At 48.9% G+C, this 16,052-nt stretch overlaps 1 protein-coding gene across 1 annotated transcript in view; it reads right to left on the bottom strand.

The window, feature by feature from the left end:
* RCAN1 (regulator of calcineurin 1) overlaps positions 1-13,263 on the bottom strand; it is a 95,591-nt gene extending 82,328 nt beyond the window's left edge. The window contains exon 1 of the mRNA XM_021678073.2: positions 13,006-13,263. Coding sequence (XP_021533748.1) covers positions 13,006-13,248 — 243 coding nt within the window. The 5' untranslated portion in view covers positions 13,249-13,263. The remainder of the gene's footprint in view (positions 1-13,005) is intronic.
* Positions 13,264-16,052: the final 2,789 nt, after the last annotated feature.

The raw sequence follows: 16,052 nt of genomic DNA, 5'->3' as shown, positions 1-16,052 counted from the left end.
GCCAATGAGAGACAGTCACAGCCCAGCCAATGAGAGACAGTCACAGCCCAGCCAATGAGAAGCCACTACACTTGAACTCCCAGTTCAGGCCAATGGATTTTTTGTTTACACGGCCCTCCCAAACTCCCCCTTTCTTCTATAAAAGAGGATTCCTCTGCTTTGTTCATCAGACTTGCCTGTAGTTTTGCCATAGCTGGTCTGGGACTGTAATTCTGTTATTCCTGTATAAACCCATTTTTGCTGGTAAAATAACTAATAGCTTTATTTTGCTTTATTTATTTTTAGTTACCTAGAGACTACTGTTTATTTTTTAAATTGAAGTACAGTTCACATATAATACTGACAGTTTTATTTTTAAGGTTAACAATTTATATGCTCTTCTCTCATCCTTATTTAGGGAAGGAAAAATTCTTCCTCTACTTTTTAAGGTCTTCCAGCAGGACTAAAAATTAAGCTGACGTGAGATAGATTAACAGGAGAAAAAATTTTAAAAACCATGAAGTTTTATTATGTGTGCACGGAGGCCCGATAATGAAACTGACCAAAGAAATGACCAAGGAAAAAGACAGTTTTTATACTTTTTAGACAAAGAGACAATAAATCCGTAAGGAATTGACAGGACAAAGAAGACTTAAGTTTGGGGGCTTCAATTAGTAAGGAGTTCTAATCAGAATTTGGGCTGGGGTAGTAAGCTAGTAAAAAGCAACAGGGTTATTTATATAGCTTTCTTGGCCCTGAATTCATTTCTGGTGATAAGGCTGTCTCTTCACCTCCTGGTACAGGGAGAATACCTTCTGCAGGGAGGCTTATTTCCTGCTTTCAGGGGGACAGAGGAGGGTAGGAGTGTCCTTCCTGCACAGGCTGGCTCTTAAATATTCTATTTAAAATAACCCACATGCCAAAGTGGCACATTTTGGGGTGGCCTGCCCTTGTTCCCTATGTTCACAACCCCGTGAGGTGGGTACTTCGATTACCCAGTTTAAAAACAAAGAGACCAAAGCACAGAAAAGTTACTTGCCCAAGGTCACACGGCAGTTGCCAATAGAGCTGGGATTTGAATTCAGGCTGACTTGGCTTTGGGGCTCACCCTCCTAACCTCACCATCGTACCACTTTTTACCATGTACGGCACAAAAGCACCGTATGTATCTGTCCATAAAAGAGGGTGGGCACTTATGGGGATGAGCCATACAAGTAAGATGAATGATAAGCAGCAGGGGAACCTGCAAGTAGGTGATCCTGCCAAGGTGGCCCCCATGCTATCCAACAGAGAAAAGGAAGGAGGAAAAGGTAATAAATGAACAAACAAAAACTAAATGGCAACCCAATATACAACATCATCTAATGATACATTCATTGCTGTTAAAACGGGGTCCTGAATAAAGACTACACACATATTTTGGAGTATCTCCTGCCATCAGATGCCACCCCAGACACTGCCTTGCTGGGTTTAATCCTCACAGCATCCAGGAAAAGTGAACGCACCACCTCATCCTCTGTTCACAGGTTGAAGAGGAAGTTCAGAATCTCAGCCACAGCCTAGGGGGTGGCCCGCTGTATGGCTTCATTCCAGCACGGGATGCTCCACTCTGTCCTCTGCACAAAAACCCTCTCCAGCAAGGGCAGGGAGTCATCCCCCAGCATACAACCTCCCTACCTGCCACCCCACCTCGCTCACGCCACAGGCTAGGGCCGACTCACCGTGCTGAGAACCAGGTCATTTTCCCCAGCTTGCTTTACGGAACTGAAATACTCAAAATGTGGAGGTTACAACGCATCTTGTTGAGTAACAGTCTTTCCCAATATACATCAAGAATAAATATTTGACAAAACAGAGCAAATTAGGGTCAAAGTGTTAGTCCTGCAAATTTATTGACCACTTCAAAGAAATACACAGATTCAGAATTTATTTTAAAAATGAAAATGTTCTGCAAATATTGTGTTGGGATAAACAGGTGGTTGAGCTGGAAGGCTACATCTTAGATTCAGCTCTGCTAGAAAGAGACATACAGATACAAACCAACCCTGATGTTGCCAGACATCTGCAACTGTCTTCCAGACCATTGAACTGTAGATAACCTAGCAGATTTTTCTGACAGGTGGTCTGTTTTTAGGGGCTGCAAAAGAGTTTACAGAGTACTGACCCAGACCTGAGGTGGTCTCCATCACTGTCCAAGATCTGCAGCTTAGGACACAAAGGTGGGTGTGCAGGCACAGCCAAGATCTGCCCGAGTTCCCGAGAGTCCCCACTCCAGCCCAGAACACTGTCACCACATGGCCTGAGCAGTGGGTAATTCTGGACTCATCCCAGGACAGGCTCTCCAATGTGAGAGAACACTTCCCACCACGCAGGTCTGGGGACCTATCTGCTTTACCTTTTACAAGTAGTCTATGTAGGGCACCTGGGTGGCTCAGTCAGTTAAGTGTCCAACTCTTGATTTAAACTCAGGTCATGATCTCTGGGTTATGAGATCGAGCCCCGCGTCCGGCTCCGTGCTGGGCGTGGAGCCTGCTTAAGATTCTCTCTCCTGCTCTCTCTCTCTCAAAAAAATAAAATAAAATAAAATAAAATAAAATAAAATAAAATACAATAAAAAAATAGTCTATGTAGTAACCAGCTCAGAAAACTCCCACTATCTCTGAAATAGTGTTTGTTTCATCTGAGTGAGTTCCCTTTGTATTTCTTTATGCTGATAATTGGAGTCACAGTCCCAACACACTGCAAAGCGGAGCATGGGACAGAGGAAGTCACAAACGGGGGCCAGGCGTGGCTGGAGGAGGAAGACCATTGCTGTAGGTGAACACAGGACCGAGTGTTTCCTATTCCAAAGGCGGCGGTGTCGCCCAGCAGCGAGGAAGGGGCTCCTCCGGAGGTGGCTCTCCCACAACCTTGGTCTTCCATGGGAAGCGGAGGAGGTGTCTTTCCACTTGAAAGTTTCAACTACAAACTTATCTTCAAATAGCTTCTTTGGCAGCACAGGCGTGACTTCTTCCTGATGAAAACGCACTTTCTGTGGATGCCTGAATTAAAGTCTGAGTCAGAGAGTCCGGCTCCACCACACAACACACGCGAGGTTACTGCCCCCTGGTGGCCAGTGCTGGTATTTTGGATCGGCTCTGGGGCCAAGCTCACTCTGCCTCTCTGTGCAGTCCCCTAACAGAGGCACGGGGACAGTTTTGCCTGTCCTGGCTGACTTGACTCTAGCTGTCCTCCTCATTATTTGCACGCTCTGGGTTCTTCTAGGTGGGGCGGGAGTGGGAGTGCGGAGGACATTATTTCGCAGAGAATTAAATGAGCAGCATAAAAACCAGGGGGCAGGGAGACCTGTTCTAGTGCTAGCCAATATTCAGGGAGCACCCCTGAGGACACATCATCCCCCTCGCTGAGCCTTGATTCCTCCTTGGAGAAATGCAAGGTGTGCGCCCCAGGGCCCTTCGTGCCCTGGTTCTGTGCCCACAGAGGCCCGGTTACAATGGATTCTATGTGATGAGTAGTTTTGCAAAGGGGGAAGAAGCCTTCTTCTTCTATAAAATAGGCAAATATGGTATTTATCTTAGAAGGTTGTAAGAAGGATTAAATGATGTACACAAAAATATCTGGCACTAATGGTGCCAAATAAATTGGGGGCTAATCATTAATTATATAAATTACTGATTATATAATTTATCATCCAAACTTAAGGGTCAAAGGGGGTACTACTAATAACTTTCCTGGGATGACAGGCATAGATCGGACATGCAAATGGGATATACTGTCACCTTATCAATAAGTAACAGTCATCAGGGGATTTGGAAAAGTCCCCAGTAAACAAGAGACTTTTTAAAAACACATTTCATATGAGTGTTCTGGCTTTGGGAGGCTATCTTCGGCAAAGCCTCAAATGCTAACGGGACAGAATCGGTGCTGGAGTCAGTAAAATGCTCTCTTGACACGGTTTCTTTTCAGGTGGGTTCTACAGAAATTTCCAAGGGGCTGAAATATACTTTCTCTTCAGCTACAAACTAGCAGACAGGCCTCCTGCTGACCAGTGCAGGACAGGAGGCAGGAGTATGGGTGTGAAGGAACCAGAATATGCCACCCCAAAATACCCCTCGTTGATATAAAAGTTATTTTGAGCTGAAGGCAATTAAGAGCACAGGCAGAAAAAAAACCAAAAACCAAAAACCAAAAAACAGAACTATCTTCTCCCCCTTTTTCTGCCTAAAGGCAAGATATAAATTCTCCTTTTACTGGAGAGGACCCTAGACTCCTATCAGCCCAGAGAAGGCACCAGAGGAACCTGCAAACAATCTTCCTCCACTACCTTCCTCCCACACATTTACCTTCCTGCACTCGTGTCTTTGCTGCTAGCTTGTGAGCCCCATGAAAGGAGGGATGGTGTCTGTCACTCACCACGCGCCCCCTTGTGCTGACTTCACGGTGACTGTGGGGTAGGGGTCACTGTCTTCCTTCTGCAGCTGGGAAGGCCGGGCCTGGGGAGGGTGACAGACCCACCTGGGATCCCGTGGCTGGTCCTGCAGCCATCACAGTGCTCAGAGAAGGCACCCAGTAAATACTGGTTGAATGAATGAATGAACAAATGAACGAATGAGTGAGTGAATGAGTGAGTGAGTGAAGCGATGGAGCCAGGATTCCAATCCAGGTCTACCCAGCTCCAGCGCCCTGGCCCTGCCTTCTGCTAGAGCACAAAATATGGCCAGGGCTGTCACTGATGTACCGCAAGCACTCAGCTACATCCGCTAAGTATAAATAAATGGCTGAAAGAAGAATAGAGCTATAACTCATCTGAACCTCAGTTTCCTGTGGATAAAAATACTTTCTTCACAGAGCTGCCCTGGGGTTTCAATAAGATGTGGAAGATATGAAAAATTCATGTGCATTACTGCACACTGCAAGATGGTTACTAGAAAGGCTCTGGAGTTGGCTAAAATGAGGTCTGAATCCCAGGGCCAGCACTTCCTGGCCCTGTGGCCCGGGACAGGCTGCTTGGCCTCTGCTGGCCTCCGTTTCCACATCTATGGAATGGGACGGTAAGAGTACCTATTGCATAGAGTCCTCATAGGAAGATGAAAAGAGAAGATTATACATAACGCCTTCACATTAATGGGCGGGAACTACTTTATTATCTTTAAAATAAAGCAGAAGGTTGAACAAGAAATATCAAGGGGGGAAGGAAAACAAGCTACTGTTACGTTGAGTGAAAAAAGAATCCAGACTCGGCTCTCTGAATTAAGCAACATTTTCGTCTCTTAAATCTCAATTCAGGCCAACCTCAAATACTCGTTCTGTGGCGTTGATCAGGACCTCTCCTGGGAGTTTCATCCTGCACCTGCTGAAATTAGTACCAAAAGGAAAAATACAGGCTTTTCCCAAAGTACATGGATCTAGTTTCCCAAGCTCCTCCTTCACAAACATAGTGGCTGTAACAGCTTTTGCTCCTTTAGAAATTTAATAACCTCGCTCTAATCCTGTCAATGAGGAATTGTAGATTCAGTGGTGGGGTCTAAAACTGTGGGGAATAAAACTTTTCTAGGGCTGAAGCTAAAAAAAATCAGATAAGAAAATACCTTAATGAACAGTTCTGAATGTTAGCTGCCCCAGGAAGTCAAAAACGTTTATAAAGAAACATTTATAAAGAAAAAAGTGGACTCATGAATAGCCCCTGCGGCCGGCAGCCTGAGATGGCCCCGGGGACCACCTCCCGGGGTCCTGTCCTGCTGTACACCCCCCGCCCCTCACTCCCCCCCGCCCCTCACTTCTCGTGAATGAAGCCCACGGGGCGGGATCTCCCTCTGAGATTGGGGTACAAAAAGACTGTGAATCCTATGCCCCTCACATGTCCTTCCTCACTCGCTCTGAGGGAAGCCAGCAGCCAGGTCAGGAACTGCCCTACAGAGAGGTCCCCATGGCAGGGAAACAAGGGAGGCCTCGAGGCTCAGCCAGCCCTGCATTCCTGATCCTCAGATGCTGGGAGATCATAACATTTCCTGTTTTAAACTACTAAGTTTTGAGTTAGTTTGGGGCACAGTAGTAGATAACTAGTACACTAACGTATATCGTACATTTACTCTGTCCCAGTCAGTGAGAAGCACTTTATGTACATCATAATATGTATGCTCTATTATCACCCCCCCACACTTGACAGGCAGGGAAACTAAGGCACAGAGGGTCAAATAGCTTCCTCAGCCTCACAGTGTATACATGCGTGGGACAGGTATGCTTAAGATCTTACTCACTGCCTCTTCATGGACACACTTGGATGGAGAATGGGAGCACATCAACCCCAATTAAATCTCCTGAGGTTAGGGGTGCCTGGGTGGCTCAGTCGCTTAAGCGACTGCCTTCAGCTCAGGTCATGATCCCGGGGCCCTGGGATCGAGCCCCGCATCGGGCTCCCCGCTTGGCGGAAAGCCTGCTTCTCCCTCTCCCACTCCCCCTGCTTGTGTTCCTGCTCTCACTATCTCCTTCTCTGTCAGATAAATAAATAAAAATCTTTTTAAATCAATCAATCAATCAATCAATCTCCTGAGGTTAAAAATAAATTAATTAAAACATTCTGTGCCAACTAAATCAAATACAGCAAAGGGTTTCGACAATGATTGACATCCATACACGAAGCCAACCCTTCCCCCAACATCAAACTTTGAGTCAAGGTAATTAATATTTTCCTAATGTTATGTTTTAAAAGCGTATCTGTTTTGCCCCATGAGGGCAGAAGAGCTCTTTTTATGCATCCCCACATTTTGGGTGGTGATTAGTATTTGCAAAAGAAAAAAATTCTTTCTCACCACTGAATTGTATTTCAAAGGACTGGCACTCCCCCACTGCCCTTGGCGTGTGTCCTGACAATGGGGTGTAGAACATGCATGCCGAGGGGGTCTCTCTCTGCCACCCCCCCCCACTGCTGGAGTCCTGCAGTCACAGACCAGGGCCAACGGGCCCCCCTCAAGTGACAGAGACGCAAAGTGGGGACTCGACCATCTGATTACATTTTTTAAAAGGAAAGAGAGGAAGACTACAGCCTGAAATATCAACACAGGAATCAGAACCTAATAGCCTCTGCTTTAGCTATTTTGTTCTATCACAAAGCCGATTTGTTTTTTGTTCTCTGATGTAATGTCTTGGGGCTCGGAAAGCCTGCAGCTACGGGCAATGACATTTGAAGCTTCTGCTGCTGAGGAAAAATGCTGTGAGTGATGCGTGGTGGCGGTGGCTGGAGCTGAAAGGGAACCACACACTTGCTCACGCAGGGAGTGCTGGGAAGGGTTCAAAGGGAGCTCACAGATATGAAGAATCATGACTTATGTAAGCGTCAGAAATTCTAAAATTAGGGAAATAGTGGATAAATTCTCAAATAAAGTTTGCACGTATATAACACATAGGTTTTGGGTTTTTTTTAAACATACGACATTCTGGACTCTTCCAAGTAAATCAAACCATACCACATCGGTTTACCGCCTCTCTACTCTTCAGGGGGCTTCAGGGGCAATTTTAGGCATAGTTTCAGTTGGAGAAACCACACGCCCATGACACTAGGGCGAAAGGTAAAAAGGCCTGAAAGCGCCTGGAGTTTATACCACCGTAGACCCTGCCTGCTACGGATCTGCTGGAATGTCCCATCTTCCAACACGCAGCCACAGACTGACTTGGAACAGGGACAGACAGAAACACCGCCAAGTACCTACAATCTTATGAGCAGAAACGATGCATACCAGCCCTGCTACCCTGGACCTCAAAAACATCTCAGTCATCAATTACTGCTGGATGGTGTCTTGTCTACCAAAGCAGGAGTTCGGGGAGGACCAGCCCAGGATCTGCCATTTAGCTGGAGACTGAGCAGCAGCGGGAGGGGATGCGGGAGGGGATGTGTAGGAAGGCGCCGGGAGGCAACCCCATGTTAAAGTACAGGCTCTTATCTCATATGTCACCTCCCAAAGGCGAGGGCTCCAGGGCCGACAGCCAATCATCCAGCTTTCCAGCTACAAGGTCAAACACCACTCAGAGGAGGGAGGCGCCAGACCAAGAGCCTGACTCTATTTTAGACTCAGAGGAAATCAAGGCACAGATCTGGCTCAAAATGGAACCCAATGACCAATAATTCAATGATATTTTCACGGCACAACAAGGCCTCTGGTCAGGCAAAACCCCTTCCAGGTAAAACAATGGTCCTCATCCTTGACTCCCAATTAGAATCGCCTGGGGGAGATTTTTAGGCAACTCTTTCCAGGCGGTTCCCAGCCCCTGAGACTGCAGCTGGTCAGGGTGGCCTGGAGCCTGGACGATTTTTAAATCTCCCCAGGGACTCTCATGTGCAGCTAAGGTGCAATCGGACTTGGGGTCCTCCCTGATACAAAGAATTCAAAGCCACCACTCAAACTCCTTTTATGACTCTCAGAATATTTCCTGCCACTAAAAGAAAAGCATGTCAGTATCACAAATCTTAAGTGGACATTTGTCTTAGGGAAAGTGAGTTTATTCACTAGAGAAGAGTAAATGTTCTGATGATTAATATTTTCTGACAGCCTTCGGGCAAAGCTCTATCAGTCAAATACGCATTCATGTTTCAGACAACAGGAAAAGTGGTGTTTGTTTCTATTACCCTATGGAACTATGCTCGCTGTCTGGAAACTCACAGAATATTATTTGAGAACTCCTAAGTTTCTGGTGAGCTTGATGAGGACTGAATAAATGGGCTTATTCTAGGGAACCAACGGACCACCGCCAATGAGCCAAAGCGCATGCAATTACTGGTTCAAAGCACTGTTTTGCTTTCTCAGGAAAAAAAAAAAAGGTTTGTAAAAACAGAACAGTAATGGGATATGCTAAACTAATATTTGTACAAGAGAGAATAATCTTTTTCTTTTTTTTTTTTAGAGAGGGAGAGAGAGGGGTGGGGAGGGGCAGAGGGAGAGGGAGAGGGAGAGAATCTTAAGCAGGTTCCACACCCAGCGCAGAGCCCTGCATGGGGCTTGATCTCAGGACCCTGAGATCACGGTCTGAGCTGAAATCAAGAGTCAAACACTTAACCTACTGAGCTGCCCAGATGCCCCGAAAATGATCCTCTTTTAATAAAAGTTGTCACTCATTTGTAATGGCGTGAATCTCTCTAGTAATACTACTTGAAATTAATGATGATACAGTTTCAATTGTTTTTTAGACAAGCATTTAACGAACACATTTATTGTAAATTATTTACAGCACTGACAATGACCTGGCTGACAAACTTTACCTATCACACCTAACTGTTATGGTTAGAAAAAGACTTCTGACATAAATTCCCAAATGAATTGGTGGTTCAGATCAATTTCCTTCTATCAGGACTATGGTCAGAGAATAATAGGAACATGGGAAAAGAAGTTTGGCACAGTCTTTTTCCTTCACATCGTCTGCCGTGGTCTGGATGTTTATATTCCCCCCCAAATTCACACGCTGACATCCTAAACCCTGAAGGTAATGGTATGAGGAGGTGGGGCCTTTAGGGGTGTTCAGGTCACGAGGGTGGAGCCCTCTGGATGGGACCAGTGCCCTGATGAAAAAGCCCCCCACCCCCGCCCCCAGCCCCCTCCTCCCTTCCACCGCAGCAGGATGGATTGAGAAATCTGCAGCCCAGAAGAGGACCATCACCCCACCACGCTGGCCTCCAGAATGGTGAGAAATAAACGTCTGTTGTTTATAAGCCACCCAGGCTGTGGCATGTCGTTCTAGCGGCCCTACCAGGCTAACCATCACTCATCCAGTGACCCTCCAAGGGACTGGTTCAGGACGGGGGACGGCCAGCCCCCAGCACAGGGACCTCCGTCAGCAACACAGTGAGCGGTCCGCCCACTCAGGGGTCAGACGACACAGACCCGAAGCAGGACATTTTCATTACACCACCCAAAGGTGGGATCAGGCCGGCCTTGAGGGAGAACCGCCTTGAAAATAATAAGGCTGCCGGAAGCCATACCTTCCCACCTAGAGGGATGGTTTCAGCGGAAGGAGAAATTCTTTTTACTGGAAGGCTCACCAAAGGCCCCCCTACCCCCGCCCCCCAGTGATTTCTGCTCTCACTGCCCCTCATAGCAAAGCTCTTTGCCTTCGGGGCCTGTGACTCCCTTAGCCCAGTAAATGTTGTGTCTTCACTGATTGTTTGACATCTTATGGGAGCTTAGGGTTGTGCAAAAAATGTTGCACAAAGCTCCCCGCCCCCTTCTGAAGCTCTGGACCCTCCAGGTGGAGAAGACAGGCTCCAACTCCAACACGCCCACCCAAATCCAAACACCCTCATAGCTCCCCTAGACAACGAGAGGCGAGAGCTGCCTAAGGGGTCTCCTTGCCTCCTCTCTTGACCACCCACCCTCCTTCCCCGAGAGACAATTCTCCACTCTGCTCTGCTGTTAGAATAACATCCCAACCCCTCCGAGGGCCGCCAAGGCCCCCCATAGTACCATTCCCCGGCTGTGTCCAACCTTAGCCACCCCCTACCATCTCTCACTCGGCCATGGCCATGAGGCGCCCTTCACGCCCTCAGTCAGTTCGCCACTAGCCGAGAACTTCTGGCTTTGCTGTTCCCTCCTGTTCCCTCTGCCTGGACGCTGGCCACACAAAATCTACGCAAGGAGCTTCCTCCTGCCAGCCAAGTCCAAGCTGTGCCGAGAGATCTTCTGGGGCCACTCACTCTACAGTGGTCCCACGGTGACACCTCTCTGCATGTCCTCTTTGCTTGCACTGACCCCAGGGCCATGCGCTGCCCTCTCTACCCTTTCTCTGGGCTCTGGAAGGCTGACCCCACCTATGGACTGCACTGCTTGGGCTCCCTGGCCTCCTGGCTGCCAGCTGGGTTCCGCCAAGGAGACCAGAAAGCCAGGGCAAGTGGGGGGTGTCCCCTCCCTGCCACTCCCTGCACCCTAATCCCACCCCTTCACTTCTGCAGCTCCAGCCCGCCAGCTAGGACTCCAGCAGTACCGCCTCCTCCCCTCGATCCAACACCCCTGGCTGACTCCCTCAGTCCTGCCCCGATTCACCTGTTCTTTACTAACTCGAACCACCACCGTGTCCCCCTTAGGACTGGTAGGACTCAGCCCCTGTCCTCTCCTTGCTCACTCTCTAGCATATCATCCTATGTTACTTTCTCCACCGTACTTGTTCACTTATTCTTCTCAGTTATCAGACCCCTCCTCAACCACTAGAGCATAAGCAGAAAGCTCATTGTGTTCACCGCTCTACCCCATGGGCCTAAGCCAGTGCCTGGGACATAAGAAGCATTCCACACACAGCAAAAGAATAAATAAAGGACTGAATGCTAAGCCCTTGGTCTCTGCTCAAAATATCACTTTGTCAGTAAGCTCTTCACTGATCATCTAATACAAAACAGAAACAGCAATCTCCCTCCCCTCCCAGACCCCCACTCCCTCTTCCCCTATCTTCTCCGTCTTACTTTTTCCTATAGCAAGATCACCTCCTGACATATTTAATATTTGTTGACAGTCTGTTGCCCCAACAGAAAGGTCAGCCCCGCAGGCAGGGTTGTGATGCCACTCACCGCAGTCCCCTCAGAGCCTAGAATAGTGCCTGGCCCAGGCAGAGTCTCAAACATTTGTTAAAATGAACAGCGCGCAAAGTGGACAAAATCACACACAAAGCAATTTCAGGAATGTCCCCAGTACTTACTGGGAAGACTGTAAAACTATGAATTGCTAGACACCCAAGTAAATAAGCACAGCCTTACACGACCTGACCCTGCTCCATTAGAAAGACCGCCTCAGACCCCTAGGAAAGAGACTCGATGCACTGGCTAGACCGTAGCCTCAGGAAGAGAAAAGGTTTTAGAATACGATGAGGGAGACCCTGCCTTTATAACAATCGTTTCTTTAGAAAGCATGCACAGCTCACCTAAGCACACAGCCATTGTAAATCCTTTCTGAAAGTGGATGCGCACGTAAAATACAAATAAATGGGACGCGAGCACACCATTCTCTGTTCCACAGTGGTGTTCCTCTTGGCAGCAACCTTCAACTACAAGTTCCTTGACAGTATATGCAGACCCAGAGCCAGGCATGGAAAGCATCAGCTGCTCTCCTCAAGAGGCCTGTCTCCCAAAGACAGGCTTTGTTCTGCAATGCCTACGTTGTCCAAATTTTATTCTGCACACTAATTGCAGATTTGAAATAAACTCCTCCTCCCCGCCACCACCATTAATTACTCATACCTGCCCCCTCAGCCTCCTAAGTTTCTAAACTGGGTAGATTAAAAAAAAAAAAAAAATCAGCTCCTCATGTACTGTCTTGATGGTGGCATGTCACCCCTTCAGGGAGCAAGATTCCTGACTATCCTGAAGGCCTAGAGAATGGGTCCCTTCCCCCCAACACCATTCGACCAAAACTGGCCAGCCACAGGATAATGAGCAACCACAGATCCTCACCCAAACATTGGCTTTTCTTCCAACAGTGCAGATTGAGAATGCAGAGACGTTGTCCTATTTATGAACAGTGAGTCACGTCGCCGCTCCCGTCTGTTTCCTGCTCCCTATGAATGAGGGGAGCCCCTTCCCCAAAGGAGAAGTGCAGAGCGACGGTACATGCCCCAGGGGCGGCAGTGTGAGCTCCCGGCCACTCCGGGTGCGAATTCATCCCTTGACTGTCCCTTACTTCATTTCCCCCACCCCTACTATTCCCACCCGAGTAGACACCCAGGGGCCGGAGCGTCCCTGGGAGGCGGCAACCAGCCACCGTCAAAGGCGAGGCGCAGAGAGCCCCTGCGCCGGGTGCGCGCGCGGCCCGGCAGGTGCTCAGGGACCCGGGACCCTCCGGGAGCGCGCCCCCGCCCCCGCCGGGCCAGGAGGGGACCGCGGCAGGGCGGCCGAGGGCGTCGCCGCGTCGCTGAGGGTCGCCTCCCGGCCCCGCCGGCGGCCCGGGCTGCAGAGGCTGCCGCGGGCTGGCCGGGACCTGGGCGCCGCGACCCGCGCCGCCTCCTCCGGGCAACAAGTGTCCGCCCGCCGCCCGACGGCCCGCCCGGCCCGGTCCTCACCCGGCATAGGCCGTCCACGAACACGCGCGGGTCCAGGTGGCAGGCGATGGTGGCGCTGGGCAGGTCCTGCAGGTCCACCTCCTCCATCTCGCAGTCGATGAAGCTCCAGTCGCCGCCGCCTTCGTCGGCCTCGGACGCCCCCGAGAACGGCGCGAAGGGCCTCAGCGTCACCCCGGGCTGCGCCCGCGACTCGGCCGCCTCGGCCGCCGCCCGGAGCCGGGGCCCGGCCACCGCGTCCTCCATCCCCGCGCCGGAGCCCGCGCGCCCCCGTGCGCCCCCGTCGACTGAGCCGGCCTCGAGCGCGCGCTCTTCGCGCTCTCCCGCCCGCCGACTCGGCGGTTAACCCGCTCCGGCTCCCGTCGCAGCCGGCGGCGGTCACCACGGCTCCCCCGTACGCGGCCTCCGCGCGCCGACCCCGCCCAGCCCCGGGGGGCGGAGCTCGGGCGGACTTAGCGGCGGGCCCTTTAAGGCCGGCCCCCACGGGTTATTGTATCCCGCCCTTCCAGGAGAGAAAGCCAATAAAAGAACGGAATTCTCCTCACGTGATCCCCATTCTGCCGCCCTCAGTCCGAAGCCTCAGGGTGGCCATGCTGGTTAGGGGCAAAGGCCTCTTCAGCCAGTTCCGCTTTTCCGACAGCTGGTGTCAGCTGAATGGCATCAGTCAGTGTCTTGGGCGCCCGAATGATAGCTGCAGAGGCAGAGCTTCTCTGGTTCCCAGGCGGTGACGCTTTGAGGCACAAAGGCCAACTTTGGGGGATTTAAGCGAGATCCAGTTTTGGCTAAGGCTCCGTGGCCATTGCAAGGTGGGGGGGTGGGGTTAGAGGCTTACCGTATATCATTACATATAGTCGCAACAAAGATTGAACTAGACCGTGACAATACCTTACTTTTATATTTCAGCGTATTAGTCATTATATCATTGTTATAATCAGAAGTAAATTGAGTTGCCGCTACGCTATGTGCAAGTGGAGTTAACGAAAGGAGCAAAACACTGGTCCCTACCTTTGGGAAATTTATAGAGGGAAAGCACAAGTTCTCAAATAAGCCTCTCTCTCCCTGAGGATTAGATAGAATTGCTTCACCGTGAAAGACAACGTGATGCAGTGAAAACTTGGGTCTGAATTTCAGCTTTGCTGTTAATTATTTGGATGAGTAACCTGAATCTTAGTTTCCTTATCTGAAAAATGAGGTTGTATATGGTTGAGTCCAGTAAGGACCCAATACATGGTAACTCTGTTTCTGTGTAGGGTTCTTTGGAAGGTGTGAAATCAGACCTGTGTTTTCTCCTAAAGTGGGCTTACCCAATTTAGCTAAGAACTGTAACTGAATATAACAAAAAGTATATCCAACTAATAGCTGAGATTTATTCAGAACATATCCGTGTGCTGTGGTTCCCATTGTGACAATCTCCCAGGGGTTTGTGGCCACTAGGAGCTTAAATCCAAGTGGAGCAGTAATATGCATGCAGAGATAAATCAAGAAATGTAGGAACCATCATGGCTGGTGGGAATGTAAAATGGTGCAGCCACTTTGGAAAAACAGTCTGGCAGCTCCTCAAAAAGTTAAACATAGAGTTACCCCGGGACTCAGTAATTCCTCTCTAGGTATGAACCCAAGAGAAATGAAAACATATGTCCACACAAAACCAATATTCAAATGTTCATAGCATTGTTATTAAAAATAGCCCCACCGTCCTGAGTGTGGAGCCTGCTTAAGATTCTTTCTCTCTCTCTCTCCCTTTGCCCCTACCCCCTGCCCTCCTGCTGGTGCTCTCTCTCCTCTTTCTCTCTCTAAAAATAAATAAAACAAAATAAAACAAAAATAGCCCCAAAGTGGAAATAACCCAAATATTCACGAACAGATGAATGGGTAAGCCAGATGTACATCCACACAATGGAATATTATTCATTCATAAAAAGGGATGATGTTCCGATACACACTACCACATCATGAACCTTGAAAACATCAAGCTAAGTGATAGAAGCCAGTCACAAAACGCCACATACTATATGATCCCATTTATATGAAATGTCCAAGATAGGCAAATCCACAGGGACAGAAAGTAGATTAGTGGTTGTCAGGGACTGGGAGAGGAGAGAAGATGCAGTAAGTGCTAAAGGGTATTTTTTTTTTTTTTTGGAGGGGGGTACAGAAAATGTTCTAAAATTGGAATGTGGTGATGTTTGCACAACTCGGTAAATACACTAAAAGTCACTGGATTGTACTTTCAAGAGCGCATTTTATGGTATGTAAATTATATCTCAATGAAGCTAGTCTTTACGAAACAGAGAATGTGCTAAAGGCCACAAGGGGTTAGATGAATTGTGGCAGAGTGGGTGACACTGCAGAGTCGAAAACTCTCTGTAAACTTGGCCGGACATTCCGAAAAGGGTAACAAAGGGGATGAGGCACCAGTTTTGGAAAAACAACACCCAGGCAACCCGTTGCTGGGTTGGGTCCCTGTTGTCATCACCCTTAGGACAGGACGCTCTTTCAATCCAGGCTTAGCCTAAGCTGCTTAGAGCAAGCAGAGAGGGCCAGGGGACAATGCATGTGAGCGGGAAACGCACCAGGAAAAAGAAACCTAAAATGCACACAGAGCAGGCCATCACAGCTGGCCAGCTGCTGAGCTAAGAAGAGAAAGGCACAAGTTCAACCTCAGGCAAGTGGTAAAGACAGAGTTACCTGTCATTGACTTAGTCATTACTAAGACGCACAGTCACACATTCCTTCAGTGACTTTGGATTCCCACCACCGTCTCTCTCCTCTCCCTCTCTAGGCAGCAAAGTAAAGACAGTGACGTTTTTTCCTAGCTGTCTGTGTGATCCCAATAATAATACCGATTTCATTTGGGTAGCTTTTAATTTAAGGGTATACACAGAAACCAGCTCACATAGTCCCCCCCCACAGGTATTATCAATCCCAGGTCTTAGAATTGAGGCTCAGAGATCGAATGACCCTCCCACAAGCAAAGAGGTAGCAAATGGCAAAGCAGAGCACCAACTCTGCTCTCATCCTGAGCTGCCTCTGCCCCTGGGGACGCTAGG

Source organism: Neomonachus schauinslandi, chromosome 1 (assembly GCF_002201575.2).
Source record: "Neomonachus schauinslandi chromosome 1, ASM220157v2, whole genome shotgun sequence".
NCBI classification, from domain to species: Eukaryota; Metazoa; Chordata; class Mammalia; order Carnivora; family Phocidae; genus Neomonachus; species Neomonachus schauinslandi.
This window is presented reverse-complemented; position numbering and strand designations above follow the sequence as displayed.